General features: G+C 41.4%; 1 protein-coding gene across 1 annotated transcript; it reads right to left on the bottom strand.

Annotated features, from left to right (window-relative positions):
- Positions 1–4,307: 4,307 nt before the first annotated feature.
- On the bottom strand, positions 4,308–5,058 carry LOC131232239 (dehydration-responsive element-binding protein 1B-like). The gene has a single exon (XM_058228444.1). The coding sequence runs from the start codon at positions 4,961–4,963 to the stop codon at positions 4,328–4,330; it is 636 nt and encodes a 211-aa protein (XP_058084427.1). The 5' UTR covers positions 4,964–5,058; the 3' UTR covers positions 4,308–4,327.
- Positions 5,059–17,044: the final 11,986 nt, after the last annotated feature.

Below are 17,044 nucleotides of genomic sequence, written 5' to 3' on the forward strand. Positions count from 1 at the left end.
GTCCATGAGAAATCTGCACCGTCCATTTGCCTTCCCATCTAATTTAAGTGGTTGAGACCAAAATTGAAGCATATCCAGATATCAGGGGGGCCTCAAATCAGTGTTTTTGTGGATAATCTTTTTGTTGGGTCACTTCCACAAAGATCCAATGGCTGAAATTTTACGTGTATGGATAATTTATGGTCCTCGGGCCAAATATAAAGTTTCGAGCTAAACGGATGGTGGGAACACTGTGATCTTTCATTCAAGATGATTTTCAAGCCTTTTTATCTTCAATCACTGGGTTTTTTCAGATCTTTGGCGTGTGAGTTCTTCAATCTTGGTCCCCTAAGATCCGTCCCTTGCCTTGGTGATTTGTGAGCATCAAATACAGCCTTTAGTACTCTTTTTCAATCCAAGCTCTTAAATTCATCTTGCAACAAAAACATGGTTAAAATAGAACGTTAAGCATTTTCATGTTTGTAAAGCCAAGCAATAACTGGGGTCTAATATGTAATATTTGACCCTTAACGATTAATCATGTGGAGGGGCAATATTAGAAGGAAAATGAAGATAAGTTAAACAGCCACATGGCCAAATTATCAAAGTTTTATATTTTTTTTATAAAACCCTTCTAAGTCTTCTAATTAGCCAAAGTTTCAACTCTTCTAAAAACTAATAGCCAAACTAAGTTACCCCTAAAAAAATTTAAGTTTAATCACATCCATAGAAGAATTTGAAAGGCCCATAACATCCCCTAGCATCTCATGTCGGTATGAGTGTCCCTTTTTTTAAAGGTGAGAGCACATCACTTATAACTTTGTTAATGGAGTAAAACTATACAGACATTTGAATGGGCACCACAAAAAGTTCAGGCCTCACCTATCATATAACCAAGCGAATAAACCTGAACAGAAATGAAATAGAAAAATCGTAAACACAAATAATTCCATCCAAATATACTATTTATAAAAACATGAGAAAATAACTCCTAGGCCAGGGGCCATCTCCTCGTATCCAACCCAAGCTTTTCAGAGAAGAGCAGCAAGAAGAAAAGAAATTGCCACTGCAAACCCTTATCTTTTGTTTCTAACCAAACTAGTGTTATCAGATGTCTTAAATTTGTCTATAACTATATCTATCAATGGCATTGACAAACCACATGATCATATCGAGCAGTTGTCGATCTCCTTGATGGGACGTCATGGCACTCGATATGATCGAATCTCCCATTAACCGACTTAAGCAGTTTTGCAGAATTGCGGGTTTTGTTTCGTATTTCGATTTTAATCATTTTTAAGGACTTGTAGTCCATGATTAAGATATAGAAAAACGTGCTTACAACTTTTAGTGAGCAAAAAGAGTTTAAAGAGAGGGTTTTTGTGGTGTTGGAGATGTATTCTCGGATCAGTAAACTCTTCCATCTCTTATAAACATTGACTATCATGGCAGATTCGTTGTCACTTTGGCCATGATTTTTTCCCACCAGAATTTTTCCACATAAAAACTTGTATTCTCTGTGTACTTATTAGTTGTTTGATTCTAACTCGGGTTACTTTTACGTGTCCCCTAACTTGGGTTACTTTTACGTGTCCCCCCAACAACTAGAGGGTCCGATCAAGCACATATATGCCCCACCCCAGATCAAGCAACAACACTGCTGCATTAAAAAAAAAAAATTAAAAAAATAAAAAAAATGGCCTCATTAACTGCACAACCGTTGAGAACAGATTTTCATCCACATAAACCAGACAGCCACCAGCCGTCATCTAACATACACATAAGACAGCAAGACTTGCAGAGCAGAACATGGGAGAAATCTCAATCACTAGAAATCTACGCCCAAAACTATGGATTAGAAAAATAGTTTCGATCTCACCTTTGTACAGACAACACCAATCTTTGATCAGTGAGGTATGCATTATCCAATTGCTGTTGCACAAAGCTTAAATACTGACCGTCCTGCGGGATATTTCTATGTCCATAGCTTCGAGCCTACTAATGGGGAAGTACAAAAAAGCTTCTCTCGGCATTAGCGGTCCTATATGGAGGAACCGCCTCTGCCCCTGCATCCCTGCAACATAAGAATTTATGGCTCATGCAGAGCCTCCGCAAGTTGATCCCTGCGGGGACAGGACCCTCGGGATTCTTCCAAGTCCATGTCAGTTCCATCTCCCTGCCCACCGGTGGTTGCTCTAGCTCATCATTTCTATCTTCGGCGAAGGCGGGAATCTCAACAAAAGAAATACTCTGCCATGTGTGACCTCTAGATGATTGATAAAGAATGTAGATCATGGTGTTGTTGGTAAGAGGGGCAGGCCTCAACATTTCTCTTGGAAGAACATACTATAATGAGGTGGGCTCCTTGACTCCTTTGCAAGGACATGTAGTAGCTATTTCTACATCCAGATGATTCACCACGTACGCCTGTCCCTCTCTCAATCATTCATAGCAGAGAACGCCACCGTCTCCATCAGCAATCCTGCATCATCCAATTCCTGCTAACCACGGACCCGAAATCCAATACCTCTCAGTGAACCAAGACCTGCATTGTCCAAAGCCACCGGCCCTCTAGCTTCAATTGGGAGTTCTGATCTCGATCTGAACAACCTCCTCTCAGCCCCACTACTCCCCAACTTGGCCAAGCAGTCAGCCACCGCATTCCCCTCTCTGAAAGAGTGAGACGCTCTAAAATCTAGCGAAGACTATTAATTTAGGATATCCCGAATATAATACTAAACTTGCCATGGAATATCTGAAGAGAGATTAGATAATGGTTTAATAAGTATATCAGAATCAGACTCCATTACAACATTCATATTTCCCATTTCCTTACAAATCCGCAGCCCATCCAAGAAAGCTCGTGCCTCCGCCAAAGTTGCATATTGCTTGAAGTCCCACCTCTTCAGCAATAGGATTGTTTTCTTCATCTGGGATGCGGTTACCTGTTTCTCTCAGCCATCTGCACACCTTAGCTATAATACCTCCCGGCGAATTCTCTGTCTTTCCTTCCAGCCATAACTCCCAAATAATAGAAGTGGGGACGGGGCCAATCCTCTTCAAAAGTTAAATTTGGAGAAACCCATATCAGGAAGACACCACTGGGTAATCCTCTGCTGGATGGTGTGATTTTCATTTAAGAGCATATCAAAAATGCAGCCAGAGTGAATCCATACCTGTGCGGCCAGATCGTCGTGGCAGAAGAGGTGGTCAAGGTCTTCAATTGATGTCGTTCCTAGCTGCCACCTGATGCGGATTATTGTTTGGGTGAAGTCCGAATAGCTGCCTTGATTGGATGACATATCCCAATCCTCTGCTTGTGCTATGCTCAGTTGCCACTCTACCCGTCTCTGATGAATTCAAGTTGCTACTTTGATTAATCTGCCAGTATCGATCCTTCCTCCAGATGCCTGAATTTGTACTTCCTCCCTAAGAAGGAGAATCCTCAGTCCCTTGCAATCCAACTTCAACAGTCCAAATTAAACTGAAGAAAGATCAAATGTTGGATGGCTACGATTTTGCAATGTAGGAAATTTTCTTCGCATTGTACATTCAGGTCAGTTCAATGGTTTTGGTCGCCAAACGATGGGCTCCACTTGCGGATATGCTCATTCAGGTCAGTTCAATGGTCTGTGTCACCCAACCATGGGCTCCAGTTGCAGATATGCTCAGGGGGGTGGATTATCTCTTTTCTCCATGCAAGGGCTTCTCTGGCGGATGTCTTTCAAGTAATTATCGGATCCACGACCCGACGTGGGTTTTTCAGTTTGGACTAGCGGGCCAATACATTGATCAAGACCGTTGATCTGTTGGGCCCATTGTCTGCGGACCATGGCCCAAAAAAATCTTGTAGATTGGAAAATCCTAGCCTGTTTTTTTAAAAAAAAAAAAATTATTTATTTATTGGGGGGCTTCTCAGTTGAATGAGAATTGTTGCTCTATTTCTCTTCTTAGACCAACAGGCCGGATAACTGAACCATGGGCCCACCTGTCCGGACTGAAAACACGAGTACAGTGTAAGCGGATCCCACAATTTTCCTCTGTAAGAGGATCCCAATCACATGAAAATACGAGATGGATGTGTCTGTTTGAAATGTGAATATGTGAATATATATATATATATATATATATATATATATATATATATATATATATATATATATATAGGATAAAATAAGGTGCACGCACGTTCTAAGATGACCCGCGAGATGAAAATAATATAAGAATTAATCGAGTTCTCTAATTTAAAACGTCCATCATGCGTACCATATGAAAAATGTAGTACGTCGAAATTGATAAAAAAAAAAATAAAAAAAAAAATCAAATAAATAATAATAAAAAATAAAAATCAAATGGTGTGACTCCATAGTGACACGTCAGCTTCTTCTTCCACGTCATCCCATTGGGACCCACCTTCCAGGTGTGGAGGGGGAGAATGCAGCGGTCCACCAACCATGCCGTAGAGCGACTCCGGCTCACCAAAAGCTTCCAAATCCATATATGACAGAGACTCCGGCGAAAGCGAGGCATGCTCCAGTCTAACAGAGCTGCTGGAGTCTGCATTGTAGTTTGTTGGAGGTGGGCGGAAGGCTTCTGCAGCTTCAGCAGCCGCCTTTTGTATGTCCTTGGCATCGGTGGAAGTCGGCACACGTAAAACCTGAGCTGAGTCGGCGAAATTGAGGCATGCCGATCGGCCTCTAAGAGCCAAGGCCGCAACATCATGAGCCCGAGCAGCCATCTCAGCTGTTGGAAACGTCCCGAGCCATATCCTTGATTTCTTGTTCGGTTCACGAATTTCACATACCCATTTCTCACGGTTCTTCAGCCTGATTCCCTTGTAAACCGGATGCCGCGTCTCCTGGAATTTCTTGCGCCCTGCCCTCCGCTTCGGAAGACTGGTTGCCACCGTGGCGAACGATTCCTCGTCGGAAATAGCTTGACGGGCTGACTGCTGGAAATATGACTCTGAACTGAAGGTTTCCATAAACGTGAAAAGGAAAGCTGAAATAAGTAGTCTTGGAGAGAGAGAGAGAGAGAGAGAGAGAGAGAGAGAGAGAGAGAGAGAGAGAGAGTGTGTGTGTGTATATGTTTTGACAAAGAAAGCTGAGAGAGAGAGAGTACTGTATTGAGTGAGTGAGAGGGAGGAGAAGAGGAGAATGGTGAGGAGAATGGTGTCCAGCTGAAGTGGAAGGAAATGAGAAGTATCTGTTACTTATAGGTTGCGGTAGGGAACGCGTGCTGCTTTTGCTTTCTACGCGCACACGAATCCGACAACCTGACGGACTGGGCGCCCACGGTTACATGAGCTGGCTACTCCCAGCTGGTATATTCTCTATCGGAAATCGGAACGTAAGAGATTCGACTAGACTTTTGCCGTTTGAGGATTTGTTTTAGTTAGACATGTTGAATCGACGTGTCTTAGTCGCAAAGCAAAAGTACTGTGTTTTGACGTTTGAAAGCATCATCAAAGTCGGTTTCTATAGGTCTTATCCAGAAATATCTCCCATGCCAATCTCCTGGGAAGGTCGCCGCTACTTTCCTTGTTATCCCCCTTACATGGATCCGTGGGGCCCCAGTGCTTCTGACATCTACTCCGTCCATCAGTTTTTCCAGCCAAGACTTAAGTGGGCCACGGGCAAAAATCAGTGGGGAAAGAAACGCTCACCGTTGGAACCTTCCTGGGGCCCACTGTGATGTTTGTATACCATCGAAGCCGTTCATATGGTTATTCTCCCCAGTTTGAACTGAGAAAACCAATATCAGCCTGATCCGAAACTTCACGCCAGCGAGGGTTTCAATGGTGCACCACTCAATTCCTACTTTTTCCCGTGGCATGGCCCCTTGAGTTTTAGATCTTCCTCATGTTTTTGTCTCGTAAACTAACATGGGCTGGGAAAACTTATGAACGTAGTGGATTTGATAATTACATCGTATGTGGGATCCAAACAGCTTTCCCTGTAAGTGGGGATAAGTGGAAACGTGGCGTCCCAGGAAGGTTCCTAGGTCTCCGTATCTCATGTCTCCCAGTCAAACTGGAGTCTTCCATTCGGTTGTGTCTGTTGTCCGATGTGAAATGGGTTCCTCCACCCATTTGACTACCGGATCGATAGGTCATATGATGTGACAACGGGACTCGGATTGCGTGGTCTGTGGCGCTGGACGTGGAGACAGGCGATTGGTTTACAGAGACAGCCTTTGAACGTTGCGAGCTAGGTCCATCATATGCTCCACCCACCTCCGCTCAACGTGGCCATCCCAAGCAGCTGCAAATGGCCTAATCAAATTCAGCCACATCCCACCTCCTACTGAGCTTTGGATGCCCATTGCCTCCAAAAGTCTTTCACGTGAACCTCCTGGTGCGTGAATCTAAGTGGGGCACTGTAATGTTTGTGAGAAATCCACCATTGTTTATTGTTTTGCAACATTAGGACTTGACTAAAAAATGAGGCGATCCAAAAAAAAAACTGTCCGTACAACATGAAATAGTGACGGTTGAACGTCCACCGTTGAAATTTTTGAGCGGCCAAAAAAGTTTTGAACCGAGTTAATATTTTTATGTTTTTTGTTCATCCCAATAAAAATGATCTGGCGAGCTGTATGGATGGCATATAAATGACTTAGTGTACTCCAAACAGTTTTCAACGGTAGGCATTTTTCTGCATCGGTGCAGCCCACTTGAGTTTTAGATCTGCCTCCATTTTTAACCCAAGTTATAATATCTATAATATAGCAAAATGGATGACATAGATGGATTTCTCACAAATATTACGGTGGGCTCTAATTAACTTCCTGTCATTAAAAGTTCCTTCAATCCACATTCCACGGTGTTGGGGCCATCACGGGGATCCTATGCAATCATACACAAGTCTTGTGCAATTGCTGCTCACTGATAAACATGGTCAAAGTGCCCGGCACTTTTGGGCACGGTGGACTACCATGTGTATGGACCATGGGCTAACAAGTGTAGGGATTCCAGAATTTTAATCATGCTAATTAATGTAGTTTGGGTAGGATGCAATGGGTTGGGTCCCATTGGTTCACAGAAACCTGACCACAGTTCTAAAACTTGATAACTCACCACAAACCTCAGTTGAGTTCACCCGACTTGACATGATTTAGAGCTAAGCCCTGTGAAACTTGAATCTTAGACTCACCATATCACAGTGGGACTTGCCTAGGCAACTTGCAAACTCAGTCGTATCAACATAACTTACTCTAACAAGGCTCTAAGTCAGACTGAGTTGCTCGCCTTGTTAGACCTGTTGTTAATTAAAATCAGAAAAGAAAAAACATGTGTAGAGAACTCAACCAAGCTAAGCAAAAATTCCTTATTTTCTTGTATACGAAGTTAACTAATTTAAGTACTTTCCACTATCCCAACTGTTTCTAATTTGTAGTTATTAACTATCAAGTTGAGTAGACTCTAAATATTCATCTTATCAATTATCAAATCAATGATAGGTTTTATTTGGCATCTGAATCAGACCAAACAAAATATTTGTCAGGCTATTTTCCCTCAGATCCATGGAGTACGACACCGATTTCTCAATAAGATCAATTTTATTGATTGAATAGTGGACTCCCCTGAAAAAGCATATTGATGTGTGTGTAAGTGAGCATCTAGTCAAGTTTTCCAGTTTTCAAACTATGGACCGGACTTGATCTAGGTGGAACTTTTGGACCCAGAACCAATCCATTAAAAAATCCGGCTCGAACCTGGATACATGACTCAGGCCTGAGTTAGCTATGGAAAAATTATGTGGGTTTTCACACCATTAATATTTCATTTGTATCAATGTTTAAATCAAAAGAGATATGAGAGCTATGCTATTAATTTTATATATATTTAAGAACACTTTTGAAAAGAAATTCAAGTCTAAATTGTCTTCAATAAACTATATTCACAATCCATAAATAGTATATAATATATATAGTTTAAACAGCATGTATCAACCTCCCCAGGGTCTATCATTCTTCCCTGGGGCGGCCCATCCAGGTGACGGCCGGATAAGCTGAATTTTGGGATCTAGGCGTAACTTGTGAAGGTGCATCTATCTAATGGATAGGTTGGACACTCAAGCGTCACTGAGAGCCTCATACGCCGCAACACACATTATCATTCATGTTTCAAATGACTCAGTCAATTTGTATATGTTCTAATTGACTACGTTTCTTGAGTTTGGGTTGGGTCAGGTCCATTTAGATGGCTCAAAATTCATTAAACTATCTTCACCTGGAAATTAAAAAACAAATAATCGGTAAATAGTATATAATATAGTTTAAACAGCCGGTGTCAACCTCCCCAGGGTCTATCATTCTTTCCTCTGGGGTGGCCCAGCTGAATTTGGGGATCAAGGCCTAACTTGGGAAGGTGCATCTAATGGATAGGTGAGATGACACTCAAGCATCCTTGAGAGTCCCACACAGCTCATACGCCCCAATAGACACGATCATTCATGCTTCAAACGACTCTCTCAATTTGCATATGTTCTAATTGACTACTTTTCTTGAGTTTGGGCTGGGTCAGTTCAGATCCATTTAGTATAGCTCAAAATTCGACCCATTTAAAAATCAGCTTGAAGTTGTGTTGGGTGGGGTTGATTATGCGAAGTCCCAAACCCAACCCATTTAGTAATTCAAGTTGAACTCTTGCACCCAGTAAAGTCCAAATTTTGGACCCAAACTCACTTATTGTCAAACTGGTCCAATAACTTGTTGGCTTGTCCCAAAACATTTGCAACCCGAGTTAGCATATCAAGATCTAATAGCCACCTAGTGATGGCAATGGGTCAGGTCAGCTAGTTGCTCAACTGGCCTGACTTGCTTTTGAGGTGAGTTTTGAGCCAAGCCATATGGATAGCAAGTTAAGCCTGTGCTAGAAATGCAGCCAATTTAAATGGGTCAAACGAGCTCGGGTGAACCCTAGCTGACATGATCTGAGCCATCTGTCAGGTGGACCTCAGAACCATGTACAATAGAATCAGGCCCTGTATGAAACAACCATTTATAAACTGTGTAGCGCCAGATGAGTGGATGTGCTGTGGGCTGGAGTATCTTCTACATGGTTCCGCTTGATTGGCGGTTCTGATTTCTATAAACATTCCACGTTGGCAGCATGGAGCTCACGAAGGGTTATTTGTGGACACGGCTTGGCTATGGGTGGTACCCTGACCGTAGGGCCTACCTAGATGTATATGTTACATATCTACACCATCCATCCGTTTTTCCTTCTCATTTCATGGCAGGAGCCCAAAAAATGAAGCAGATACAATTTTCAGGTGGACCATACCATAGGAAACAGTGGAGAATGATTATTAAAAACTTTTTGTGGGCCAACAAAGTTTTGGATCAAGTTGATATTTATGTTTTCCCTTCATAGAGGTTTTTTTGACCTTATCAACAGGTTGGATGATAAATAAATTAATATTATAGTGGCCCTTTGGAAGTTTTTAATGGTGAGTGTTCAGTGACCACGGTTTCCTGTGGTGTGGTCCACCTGATATTTGTTTCTGCTTCATTTTTGGGTTCAAGCCATAAAATGAGTTGAAAAAATAGATAGACCACATAGGTGTATAATGCATACGTCCAGGTGCCCCACGGTCAGGGTAACACCCACAATAACAGATAAGGAACGGACGCGGATACACTGCCAAAGCCTTTCCCACGAAGGAGCGTGGATTGGATACTGAAAAGATCAGTAGCCAAATCCCTACTGAAGTGACGTCACCAAGCTCTTAGACCCCACCATGAGCACGTGTTGTATCCATGCCGTCCACCCATTTCTAGAGATCCTTTTATAGCATTATAAAGAGAATGAGATGCATCTAAATTTCAAGTGGACCCACCATAGAAAACTATGGGAGCCGTCACACCCACCGTTGAAACATTTATAAGGCCCACAGTGATGTATTTTTGAGATCCATCCTATCATATAGATAGATGAAGTGAAAACAAAAATATCAGCTTCATCGGAAACTACTGTGGCCCCTAAGAAGTTTTGAACCGAGGATGTCACTGTCCCCACTATTTTCTATGGTGGGGTCCACTTGAACTTTAGATCTATCTCATTTTCCTTGTAATGTCATAAAACGATATCTAAAAATGGTTGGACGGTATGAATACAACACATGCATTATGGTGAGGTCCATAAAGCTTGGTGATGTCACTTCGTTAGCAATTTGGCAACTGACCTTGTTGGTATCCAGTCTGCGCACCCCAAGTAAGTTGGTGCGCTCAAACCTAGTTGGGTCCACCATGTTATTTATGAGAAATTTATCTTGTTCATCTGTTTTGTGAGCTCATTAATTTTAAGACACAAAGCCAAAAATAGGTCAGATCCAATACTTAAGTGAGCCAAAAACGTGAAGATTATACTTATACAGTTGAAATATTCATATGGCCACAGTAGTAGTTCTAAATCAGGATAATATTTATGTTTTCAGTTCATCCCGAATGCCGTTACGAAGCATCACTGTCGATATAAGAAAAGTTTCGTCTGTAATAATTATCCTAAACGATGCCTTTTCCTTTAGCCTGTACGTAGTGTGGCCCACCTGCGTCTTGGATCCCACTCTTTTGGTCTAAGTCTACAAAACGTATAATGGGATAGATTATTCAAAAACACCATAGTAAGACCCACGTATCCCTGGCGGTAACTCACTGCGAAAGAAGGAAATCCGCGTCCATAAGGAACCAGCTAAGTGGCGTCCGATTATTAGTGCACGCCAGCAGCTCTCCACCGTACATGTGCCATAGTGATGTTCCGATATATGTCATTCATCTAAAGTACTCATTACATATGACTCGTATTTCAAAATTACAATAATCAAGTCATCATAGCGGTCATTTGTCTTCACTTGCAGTTATTATCATCGCGGGCCTTCCTACGACTGAGGCGTAGAATATGGAGAGGGGAAACTTCCCATTCATCTATGCGCACCTAAGGGAAGATTTGAGGCGGTCATCTTCTTTCTTTACGCAACGGACGCGGTTTGGCTGGAGACCGCACTAGCAGCCAGCTAGATGGTGTCAAAGTTCTGTGAGCCTCCCTGTACTGTATAATATATGCATTTTATCCACACCGTCCATCTATTTTTCTAGATCATTTACTCGGGAAGGACAAAAATTAGTGTATTCGAATCTCAAGTAGACCACGTTACAAGAAACAGTGTTGAATGAACATCTACCATTACAAACTTTTCGAGGGCCATAAAAGTTTTGGATCAATCTGATCTTTGTTTTTTCCATTCATTAGGGTCTGTATGACCTAATAAACAAATTGGATGTCAAATAAATAGTACAGTGGGCCTTAGGAGGATTTCAATGGTGGATATCTAATCACTATTGTTTTCCTGTGGTGTGGTCCACCTGAGATTTATATCCATCTCATTTATGTGAGTAAGTACTAAAATAATCTTTAAAATGGATGAATGGAATGGATGAAACACATACATCATGGTAGGGCCCACAGAGCACCGACCACCAGCCACCGGGCTAGTGGCGGGGGAGTAGCCATCAACGTCACCCGTCCAGGTGATTTCAGTTTCAACCGACTTTTACTGGCCCGCACTCACATTTACGCGAAAACGCGTGACTAGAAAATTTGACCGTCTTCGCCAGTCCAGATTCTGGAACTCGCTTTTCACACGTGGAAACTTGGAGCATTTGTTGGATATTCGGGCTGTGCATAAAATGGTACCGCCTGTTTAGGTAAAATTTGGTTCGACGGGGTTGTGCATAAAATGGTATCACACGTGTACAACAAAAATTGACTCTTAACAGGGTTGAAAATATTCAAATTAAAAACCGTAAAAAATAAAATAAAATAGAAAATAAAAATTTAAGTAAGGAAAAATTAGAAAAAAAAATAAACACTATCAATGACTATCACTATCAAAACAGTACTCCTAAGTAAAGTTGTATGTAATACAATACTATCCTTGCAGCTTCTACTTTTTAATGTGTTGTGGGCAAAATTAAACTTGTCAATTGCATGAAAAATGTAATTTATCGTAAGAAAAATATCTCGAAGTTTAACCGATTAAAGTACCAAGACGAGCATCTCGAACTAATAGGGTGTAGAGATCGAAAGATATAGTGAGTGATTCTCCTAATGAAGAGATGGGCCCCAAGCTAACCCCGAGCTGAGCTGCTTGAGGGCAGAGCTCGATGGGGAAGAACCATGTTTGAAGCTGACCAGATCGAACAGGGTCAGAGACGAGGTGAAAATCCTGAAGAGAATCCTGACTCGAACTAAAAAATGAAAGATTCAATACAATCCCGCCCTAAGGTCATGCCGACCGGGGTAGGCTCGGCGATACTTTCAAAGGCAGATTCCCATCCAAATAAGGATCTTCCAGCAAATCCAGCGGACTCGATAGGGATACACAGGTCTCCACACCACCCAAGGACCTTATAAGTACCTCAAATACAATTGAAAGGAGGTAAGACAAAAAAAAAAAAAAACCAAGCTCGACCTTTTAATCTAGTCTATCGATCTAACTTAAGCATCGGAGGGTCCATAGCCGGCATCGGTTCTCCTGTTGTCTACATCTTTCTATTTTTATGCAGGTTCACCAGTGGGCTCACATCTACGATCAATCACATCTGTTCAACCAGGTTTTGGCAGTAACAATATGCATGTAATGTATTCATGTGATTACATACATATAGATATAACTTACCTAATATGTGTTATATCCACATCGGCCATTCATTTTACAATATCATTTTAGGACATGAGGCCAAATATTAACTTCATCTCATATTTTTGTGGGTCGCAGGAAGTTTTTAATGGCATGCATTAATTCCAATTACTTTTTGTGATATGGTTAATTTCCGTTTTAGATGTGCCTCCTTTTTTCTCTTTCCATAAAATGATCTCATAAGATGAATGGACAGTGCGGATATAACACATACATCATGGTGGGGCCCATAAAACTATGCCATCTCAACACACCTTCACCCAGCCAAGCCAGTGGTAAGTCCAGCGGATTACTAAGATTTGACAGCTTGGTTTATCCAATAAGCTAAAAAGTGTGACGAAAGTTACTCGGCTTGAAGTTGATTTATCATCCTTTAGACGTTGTCCATGATACAACAAGAATACCGGACAATCAACATCTAAGATACCCTTGAATGTTGTCTCGTCACACCGGCACACTCGATGTACAAAGACCTGAATCACAACTGTGTGTCTAATTCGAAGATTGGCCGTAGATAAACCAAAAAAATGAACTAAAGATCAAACAATGATCATACAAGATTAGAGAGAGCCAAATTGAAAATGAATAAATGAAAGGGGCCTAAGCCCTATACAAATTTCTCCTCTTATAACTTCAAAACTTTCTCCTTCCCTATTTGATGTGGGACTAAACCCACCACTGCAAGACAAGAAAATAATGTTGCTTTTTAAAATAATTTTGGAGGGATTTTTCAAAATATTTTTTAAATGATTTTTATTTATTTTAAAACACCAAATACAACAAACAGAACTTTCAAACCAAACGTACCCACTTGGCTCGTGTGAAACATCTTTTATTGATATTCAAAAGCATGCATCTAATATGTAGGGTCCACCTAATGAGTGGATCAGATGTTGAACTCGTGCAATGATTCCAAGGTGAGAGAACCTAGTTTCAAGAAAATGTCCCTGCACAAGCTTCATTAGCATTAATAAGATGAGATATTGTTTGTGGGCCACTCTGGGTTAAAGGTTGAAGGTAACTAAGGAGGCAGCGGGTTAGGTGTGGCCCTGATCATAGGGCCCACCCTGATGGTATGTATTTATATCCACATCGTCCATCCATTTTGCCCGCTCATTTTAGGGCATGAGCCTAAAAATGAAGTACGTCCAAATCACAAGTGGACCACATCATGGGAATTATAGTGCGATTGAATACATTAGGTGACCTATAACACCAAAGAACTCAAAGTGGTGATACACGTTATTTTAAAACAATTTTAAATAAGAATCTAAAAGGAATAATGACCAGTGCATAACTAAAAAGGTTGTACTTCTTTTTTGTATTAATGTAATTTTATTATAATCTTTAATTTTCTAAATTCCTATAATTACATCTACTTCTTCCAAGCCTTTCATATCAAAATTAGATAACAAGAAGAATTTGGTTTCATTTACTGTATTTATGTTGGTACCAAAATTTAACATATCATCCACATATAAAAGTATAAAAACATACATTATCAAAAACTTTGTTATACACACATTTATCAGATTCATTGAATTGAAAGCCATTTGACAACAAAACTTGTTGAATTTCTCATGTCTTCATTGTTTAAGACTATAAAAGAATTTAATTAATTTACATATTTTCTTTTTTATCCTATTATTGTAAACCCCTCAAGTAGATTCATGTAAATTTTTCTTCTAATTCATTATTTAAAAATACAGTTTTTATATCCATTCAATGAATTATAAGATTATGAATGGAGGCAATTGCTATTTCATATTAATAGTGGATTTTTATTTTTTTTTACGTGGGAGCATACTGCTTGAACTTTGTTGATTCGCAAACAAAAAGTTGTACAAAAATGAACAGGTTGGCACCACAAAGAAATAGGCCTCACCTGAGAACAATACAACATTTAAAAACTTACGATTTTTTATTTTTTTTTTCAAAAATGGTGCGGCCCAGATCTTAGGACCTACCAGCTATATATATTGCAAAAAAGAAATGTATACAACCTAGGCTATTCGTGCATGACTGCAACACCAAAGCAGCCTCGCCTATCATATCCTATACAATTGTGCGCCTCTTTAACACCCTCACTGAGCCGAGACCAGCTTTGTCTAACAGTAAACAACCCTTGATCAGCCAAGAGAGGGGGGAGGTCTCGTGGAAGAAACTATCGGTTTGCGCCCTGCTCCCCTCTTTAGCCAGACTGTCTGCTGGGTTGTTCGCTTCTCTAGGGATGAGGGAGATTCGAAAGGATCCCCTATCACAGAGATTCTTGATTCTAGCCAACTAATATGTCCATTTTCAGGCGCAGATGGACTTCCCGGATATGCAATCCACCACCCATTTTGAATCCGATTCAATGAGAACTCTATTTAGATTGGAAGAAACACAATACTTCAAACCGTCAAAAACAGCCCGAAGCTTATCCATATTGTTAGAGGCGTTCCCGTACCCGCTGAAGAAAGAAAATTTCGTCTCGCCATAGCTATCTGACGCAGGGATGAACGTGATGAGGATAACTACTCCAAATCCACGGAGCTTCTCTGGACTCCTCACAGAGACTTCTCGAATCCACGAGGAAAGAAAGCAGAAAAATAGAAATAAATTCTAAGAAATTCGAAATTGATTAATTGATCCCTAAAAACGAGTTCACAACCCTTTAAATAGGGGTACCAAGCAATGGGAAAGAAATTAGAATCAAACTACAACTAAAACTCCTAGAATCCGTGACTTACTATAAATAGTAAACTTACTATTTATAGACGGTCGTGATGTCTACTAGTGCGCAAGGTTTTCGGCCAAAAATAGTAAGTGTCCTATTTGGCTTTACCAAACCGTTCCCCTAATTATTCTAAGCTCTTTTCACGTTGGACGCAACTCCTAAAGCCCGACGGATGAAGAGTTATAATCAAACTAAAACTTACTATTTATAGCAAAAACGAAATTAAAGCAGGGAAATGACCGTCGATCCAGGGGTTTTTCACAATTTCGGGCTGCGTAACCCGACGTAGCGGGGTTGGTTGGCTAAAGTAGCTCGTTCTACCCTAAAATCATATATTTTACGTCAAGTAACTCATTCTGGATTGTGAGATACGCCCGATCTAAGGTCCGATGGTCCGGACCACTTGTCGTCGACCGGGCCTTTTCTGATCCATCTTGGACATGAAACTGTCTGCGACCCGCTCTACATCACTATCCCTGCAAATGCCCCTAGCACATGTAGGCCCCAGATTGGATAGGGCGGAACCATTGACGTTAAGCTTAAACCAGCCCCTGGAGGGTCTAATCCATCTGATTATTTCGATTACCGATGAGGGGAGGAAATGGCAAGATGGACCCATGGCATAAGGAACAGCTGGGAGTAGCACCAACTACCAGGGGCTCCTCTTGCCCGAAAGAGAGATAGCTTCCATCCACCATTTAACTTTCCCAAACATGCCAAAAATTGAGATAAGGCGGTCGTCATATCCAACGTTGTTCCTGGCTCTCCAATTTTCCCAAAGAGCGAAGGATGGAGCTAAAAGGAGAGCCACCGGGATCCTTTTGAATGGCAGGGGCCTAAGCCACCACCAATGGAGCCGGTCCGCTATCGAGAGGTGAGAAGCTAGGGAAATCGCCAAAGAAACTCACAAGCGATAGCCAAACCTTACTTGCCAAACTACAGAATAAGAACAGGTGCGACATACTTTCTGTAGAAGGGATGAAAACCCGGTCGCCTCCACAGCAAACATACTTTGAGGCCAGGGGAATCCCTTTTTTCTGGATGCATACATCAATAGGCAAAGCCCCCTGAATTGTTTTCCACAAAAATGTTGAAATTTTAGGAGGAATTTTTGGATGTCATACCCACTTTACCCATTCTTTCTTCTGCCCATATTCTCTGCCAACGTTCCAGGCAGTCTTAACCGAGAAAATCCCAACAGGGCCGAAAGGCCAAATTTGGGAGTCGCCCGCTATAGAGGTGCAGAAGCCTCCATGATTTATGTGGGCCAAGACCCTGGTAGGAAGACCAATACGAGCATCCGACTTAAGCCCATCATCCCCAAGAAAGTCAGCTACTCACAGGGCCCTTTGATCGGGCTGGATATCAACTGACGCCCACTATCCCAAGGGGCCCAACCCAATCCAATTGTAATCCCACATGTTGAGGTTGAGGTTCCCCTTGCCCACTTCTCATTGGACGTTCCTGTCCAGAACAGGGAAAAGGCCCACCATTCGTTTCTAGATCAGCGACCCTAAAACAATTTTGTTGGAAACACCGGTAGGCCCATCTTGCCGGTATTTAGACCAAATAAACTTCGCCTCGAGACTGTTTTCCTTACCAGCCCAATTAGATGTAAAAACTTATGATTTACATCTAATTG

The sequence above is a fragment of the Magnolia sinica genome, chromosome 18, assembly GCF_029962835.1.
Source record: "Magnolia sinica isolate HGM2019 chromosome 18, MsV1, whole genome shotgun sequence".
In the NCBI taxonomy this organism is placed as follows: domain Eukaryota; kingdom Viridiplantae; phylum Streptophyta; class Magnoliopsida; order Magnoliales; family Magnoliaceae; genus Magnolia; species Magnolia sinica.